This window comes from Octopus bimaculoides, chromosome 20 (genome assembly GCF_001194135.2).
Source record: "Octopus bimaculoides isolate UCB-OBI-ISO-001 chromosome 20, ASM119413v2, whole genome shotgun sequence".
NCBI classification, from domain to species: Eukaryota; Metazoa; Mollusca; class Cephalopoda; order Octopoda; family Octopodidae; genus Octopus; species Octopus bimaculoides.
In genome coordinates, this window is record NC_069000.1 from 25,498,375 (window position 1) to 25,505,021 (window position 6,647).

Consider the following 6,647-nt stretch of genomic DNA (forward strand, 5'->3'; position numbering starts at 1 on the left):
TATATATATATATATATATATTCGCTGCTTTCTTCCAAGGAATCTAATGTTCTTAGCGTAGCTTTTCCTTGGGGCTGGCTAGATTGGAGCAATCTCGCGTATAACCAGCCGAAATTGCAAAGATAATCTGGAACTCGATTGAGGATAGAAAACTCCGAATAGCCCGTCCTTGTTTCGTCTGTCAGGATGTTTTGTTGTCCATTTTTTATATCACCTAACTGTCTGGTTGTTTTGCGTTCTTGTCCCATTTTTGTATTTTTTATATATAAAACATATAGCGGCACTTTAGTCTCTTATATGTAAGTGCACTTTAGTCTCTTATATGTAAGTATCTAAATTTTGTACGACTCTATTATTCTTGCTTTTCTTTCATTTTTTCCTTCTTTCTTTCAGCCATTTCACGCTTTCTTCGTTCATTCCACTCTTCGGTCTTTCGTTCCCTCTCTCTCACATTTTCTAGCCTTCTCTTCATGCTCACTTTCCCTCCTCTTTCACTTCACTGTGTCCCTTTCATTTTTTCTCGCCCCCTCCTTAATTCTTCTATCCCTCTGCTTCTACCTCTCTCTCTTCTTTCCCCACGTGACCTCTGTTCGGCCAAGTCTGACCTTTCTTTTTTGGTTCGACTACCAATCCGTGCAACATCTATATTCCTCCCTGTGCCTGTCAAATAGTATGTCCCTGCCGTAAGGCTTTACTTCCACACACGCCAGCTTAATTTAATTCGTCCTTAGTCGAAAGGCACCAGTTGTTATGTCCTGTTATTTGCATTTATATTTGTGTAACATTCTCTGTTTCTTTCCGTCCTTGTTTTCGTATACATTCGCTGCTTTCTTCCCGGGAATTTAATGCTCTTAGCATAGCTGTTCCTTGGGGCTGGCCACATTGGAGCAATCTCGAGTATAACCAGCCGAAATTGCAAAGATAATCTGGAACTCGACTGAGGAAAGAAAACTCCGAATAACCCGTCCTTGTTTTCTTTGTATCGTCAGTCAGGATGTCTTGTTGTCCCTTTTTTATATTACCTGTCTGGATGTTTTGCGTTCTTATCCCATTTTTGTATTTTATATATATGCATATATATATGGATGTTCAATTTGTAGGAAAGATCCAAAGGAACAATCACAAGTTAGTCAGATATCACATAAATGTCCTAGGAATTAGTGATTACATTGCGTGGAAGTTAATTCCTGGGAGTAGCGCGACGTGTTTTGGAGAATATAAGAATAATGGAAAATGGGGACAAACGCTCAAGATGTTATTTAAATCATATATAACACCATATCACCAACATATGTTTCGATAGATGCATTAAAATAAATCCGAGTGGATGAATAATGTGGAACTATGCATCAATCTTATCAGGGAGGATATAAGAATACAGGATTTCTGTTAAGTGCTCTTGATATGAAAAATGTCTAAACCTTAAAGGTATTTAGTGATTCAATTAGAGCGATTATACATTAGAGAGTAAAAGTAGGAAAAACCATATCATAAAAATCATAGTAGAGATACATCCATAATATAAATCATACTATATTAATAAATAAATACATAGAGTATAACTATGATTATTTAAAAAGATTTGAGAGATCTTACGATCGTTTCATGAATATACTATCTTTCGAAATGAAATGCAGAGTTGATAACCATTATTAGGAAATCAGAGAAAAGGATGAAATTTAATGTATGATAAAGGTGTTGTTAAAAAAGTTATTTGTATAGATGTGTATTGGTATAAATTTGGGCTAAAAATTTTGAAAAATAATATAAATCCATGGTAAAATCTTTCGTAGATAGAAGTCCCATAATTTCTTTTCTCTTCAGTATGTAATCCATAATGTTTTACTAACCACAAGGGGCGAACATTAAGGGTCAATACAAAGTGGGGACACCAACGGATAAAAATGAAAGAATTATATGAAATGAAGTCGTTCATCTCCAAATCTGGGCTACTCCATTTATCTTGTTTTACTTATAACTTTTAAAAATGTCTTTATTATGATCGTTAATTACGTCTTTAAGACTCACCACCGTTGGCAGACACCTGGTGTTAATAGGTTTGCGCCAGTGCAACACATTGATTTCATATTCTTTCAGTCCCACTGTGTATATTGTGTCCACTATTATACACTTATAGTGTGGGAGCACCTCTTTACAGTCTGCAGTGGCTACTTCTATTCGTTTCGTCCAACTGTTCACCTTTTTTAACAATTTGCCATTCTGTGCACTGTAAAGCACTTTGCTCTTTTTCTTCACAGATTGGGAGCTGGGGAATTTGGGGCTCCTGTATGCTTCTGTTCATTTTGTTAATGTCAGGTGAGGCAGAGCGATGTTTGGTGTCTGCAAGGGAGGGGTGGATGAAGTGGGTTCGGGTGAGAGTTGGGTGTGTGTGGGATGGGGGTCCTCGTTCAGTTTGTATCTTTTTTCTCCTCTTTCTGCACTTCCTTTCAATAATTTCTCATTCGTCCTTGGTTATGTTCCCTTCTTCTTCCTCTGTACTTCCGTCGACCTTCTCTGTTGGTGAAGCTGTGGTTTCTTTTACGGACACTGTCGCTTCTTGATGAGGTAGAGGGCAGTCCACTCTAATGTGACCTTTTTTTTTTTACCACGTTTGTAACACCGAGGGTTCCTGCCCTCCACACTAACCTTGATCGCTATGGTTTCCACCAATTCTTAGAGGTTCTCCGCAGTTGCTTGAATCACCATATTCAGAGTCTACTCCTGCCAATTCTTGTTAGCAGTGTTAGTGGCTTGGAGGACTGCTATCTTATCCTTCATGCCCAGCAATATCACTGCCACCAGCTAGGCCACATTTATCTCCGGGGGTATATCTTCTACCCTCACTCTGGGAGCACGCCTTCCAAGGTATATGGATAGAAGAATTACCTCATATGTTTTCAAGAGGGTCGCCGAGTGTCGCCTGGTTGTTGCATCATCCCGGAGCCGCACCTCTACCATTCTGAATTTTCTCCCTCTGGCCAGGTTGGAAATTTCCTGCCAGATAGGGTTTAGCGCCTTTTCAATTTCTCCGTTCGTCATTAGGCCTATTCTCTGGGCTTTGACAAGATAAGTTCTGTAAGTTATCATTCTGTTCTTTGTCTCTTGTAATACTTCTTGGGGAGGGGACAACTTTACATCTTGCCCTGCTCTACGAAGCAGATTCTTGTAATTGTCCAGCTTTTCCATGTTCACTTCTTTGTGGCTTTTGGCCGCCCGCCACCGCAAAATTCATTATTCCTGCTTGTCTATCTCAAAAATTGCTTGGAGTAATTCGTCCCCGGACGAACTCATCTTTTCCAATTCCATTTTTGTTTAAAAAAACAAAACAATGTGTTACCCACTTCAACCAAGGGGGAACACGTCAATAAAACTGCCGTAAGGCTGCAAAGACCAGCGTCGAACGACGCAACACTTAACACAATTAATTCACTTTACTGACCTTTGTAATAACACACAAAAGCGTTCAGTGTGTAATCCATAAGTGTAAAGTTTTCTTTATTACATTTTTTATCACAGGACGGGGAGAGGCTGTTTGGGGCTCCTGTGCGCTTGTGTCGGTGGGGTGTGGAGAGGGTTGGTGTTTGTAGGGGAGGATGGGGCAGAGTGGGTGTGAGTGGGAGTCGGGTGGGTTTAGTATGGGGGTCAACATTCACAGGGTGTGCCATTTTTCTCTTCTTTTTCGACCAGGCTTTTCCCATTCATTTCCTTCGTTGTTCACCTCTTCTTCCTTGGCAATTGTATTGTCTTTCACCGGCGCTGAAGGTGCAGCTTCCTCCCTGCTTACGGGCTGTTCTTTGGTCTTCACGGTCGCCGGAGGACAGTCCGCTCTAATGTGACCTTTCAGGCCACATCGTAGCATCGCGGTGTTCTGCCCTCCACTGACCCTGAGTGTCATATCTTCTAAGGTGGTGATCTCCACTATGCTTTAGAAGTCTCCCGGGGCCGTCTTGATTATCATTACCAGGCTCTGCCATTGCCAGTTCTTGTGCGCCGTTCTTGTGGCTTGGAAGACCGCTATTTTTCTTTGTTGCCCAGCAGTACGGCAGCTACTAGCCATGCTACATCAATCTCAGGAGGTATATCTTCTACCCTATTCCTGGAAGCACGACTCCCAAGGTACAAGGGTAGAATTACCCCTTCTTCCGTCTTGCCGAGTGTTGCCGAGTGTAGCCTGGCAGTAGCTACCTCACGGAACCGTACCTCCACCGTTCTAAACTTCTTTCTTCTGGCAAGGTAAGAAATCCCTTACCAGATTGGTCTCAAAGCTTTTTCGACTTGCACGGTCGACATAATTTCTATTTTCTTTTTTTCCACAGAGTATGTCCTGTATTCTCTCTTTGTTCTCTCTTTGGTTGCTTTTAAAACTTCTTTGGGAGGGGACACGAGGAATGTTCTTATATTTGCTTAGTTCCTATAATTCAAGTTCGTTGCTGTGGCTCTTGGCAACGGCCGCAAAATTTCTTTTCTCCCCCTCCTTCTGTTCCTCCATTACATTCACAAACCTCAGTAGTTCCTCCTCGGAGGACGTAAGCTCCGGGTGAGCGGGTGGTGGTGGATGATATTTTCATACTCTATCCTTAACAGCAGTGCTACTTCCTTCGAAGAAGGAGGAAAGCGTTAAGAAACTGCAGTAAGACAATAAAATAAAGTGTTTAAAAAACACGAAACCAACAATAATCAACAAATTTCGACTTACTTTTGAAAAATGACTTCAACTTAATCTATAATTAAATCAATTAGTTATATATTAGAAGAGTACAGGGTCAAGTTTCAAGAGGACAAATTCTAGGCACCTATCTAAGGAATAATCTATATTATTTGAACATGTGTATAATCTAAAATAATTCAATTTTAACTTTCTATTTTCTAACAACAATCCTAATATTTTATTATGATACCATAATATGAAATACAAGATGTTAATGTGAATCTTATCTTAATGATCTCTTATAGTGTTTAAACGTTTTATAAAACCTGTCTACATGTGGATAGTGCATCCGATTGGCAATTAAATTATTTTGTTTATATAATAATATGTATAGCGATTCTTTTGTACATAGACGGCAGACAGAAGATTTGTGGGTATATGGTGCAGCTGAGTCAATAATTGACCTGGATAATTCATAGTTAACATTTTTTTCTGTTTGCGTTTATGTCCATATGCAGCCAATGAAGTAGTGTTATTCGCAATATTCAGTTTAAATGAATGCATATGTGCTAAAAATCTTTGTTTAAAGTTAATAGAGCTCCCTATATATACCTTACTATGTGATCTAGCAGTTTTAGCAACAGTACATTTATATATAACGTTGAGCCTTCTACGTTTGCCTTCTAAAGGACACTATTTTTAATTTTTACATGCGCAATATTTAGTTGTATGTTTCTGTTCCGTGGTGGAAGATTTAATGGTATTATGATTATTTGTTATGGTGTGTGGTGTTATATTTGAATTTTTTGTGGAATTTACTGTGGGTTTATTACTATTGTTATTAGATTGTGGTATTAATTTATCTAAAGTCCTGTCATATCTAGTGGTTTGAATATTTTGAAATATATAGTTATTGGAATTTTGTTAAGGTTATAGCATTGCTATGTATTCTCTGTTGAACTGCTGTTATATTGAGTATTATTTGGTGTTCTAGGATCATTGTGCATTTCATTAGTAGTATTACAGTTGTTAGTATTATTTCTTAAACTATATTTATATTTATTACGTTTTCGTCCATTAGAGCAGGCGATAATTGATCCTATGTTCGGCAATATAGAAAACGATATTTTAATTGCTGGTCTATTATATATATGATGATACTTATGATTATTAGGAAAACCTTTTTTTTTACGATGTTTAGAAATTTTTAACTGGTCCTTTAATAGATATATATATACAGGATAGTAAAAGAGGGTGAGGAATGGAGAGAAAGTGAGAGTGTGTGTTTTTTTGTGTGCATGTGTGTGCGTGTGTGCCTGTGTATCTGAAAGGAATGTCAATGGAAAATAGAAGGAAAGAAAGAAGGAAGAGAGAATGAAGAAAAAAATTGTGTTTACATATATATACAGCTGGTCAGTTCTTTCAATAAAAGATGACAAGTTGATTCTTGGCCTTTAAAAATGGCAAAACCAGGTGGCAATCAAAGGAGGATCTTGTTTTGAAAAAAGTTATTTTTCAAAAAATTGTCTGGATTAGTTATCATTGTCCACTCTCTCTCACTTTCTCCATATTCCTCACCCTCTTTTACTATCCTATATATATCCTATATATATATATATATAGATATACAGGGCAGGGAATCGTCAATTGGAGAAGCAGGTTACTGTCAATCCCTATATATTTATGATTATAGATGATTTTACCGATAAGGTTTTTTCATACTGAGCTACCCGGCAAAATTGTTAATTATTAATTTTATTACTAATTGACGATTCCCTGCCCTGTATATCTATATTTTAATAATACCTCTAAGGTGAATAGTTAAACCGCAAGAAGTTCGTACGGGTCTTTTTTCTATGCGGGACTATTTATGATGCACACTGAATTGAATTCATTAGGGTGAGGGATTTTGAACTCACTGGCCGATAAATTTCTTAATGTCTGCCTCACGTGGTCTTGATGTCGCATGGTCAAAATTAACGTGAGTTATTTAGACATT

At 38.1% G+C, this 6,647-nt stretch overlaps 1 protein-coding gene across 1 annotated transcript in view; it reads right to left on the minus strand.

Moving 5' to 3' along the window:
• Nucleotides 1–5,589: 5,589 nt before the first annotated feature.
• LOC106868020 (ammonium transporter Rh type B) overlaps nucleotides 5,590–6,647 on the minus strand; it is a 57,139-nt gene continuing 56,081 nt past the window's right edge. Inside the window, exon 10 of the mRNA XM_014913116.2 lies at nucleotides 5,590–5,747. Coding sequence (XP_014768602.2) covers nucleotides 5,590–5,747 — 158 coding nt within the window. The remainder of the gene's footprint in view (nucleotides 5,748–6,647) is intronic.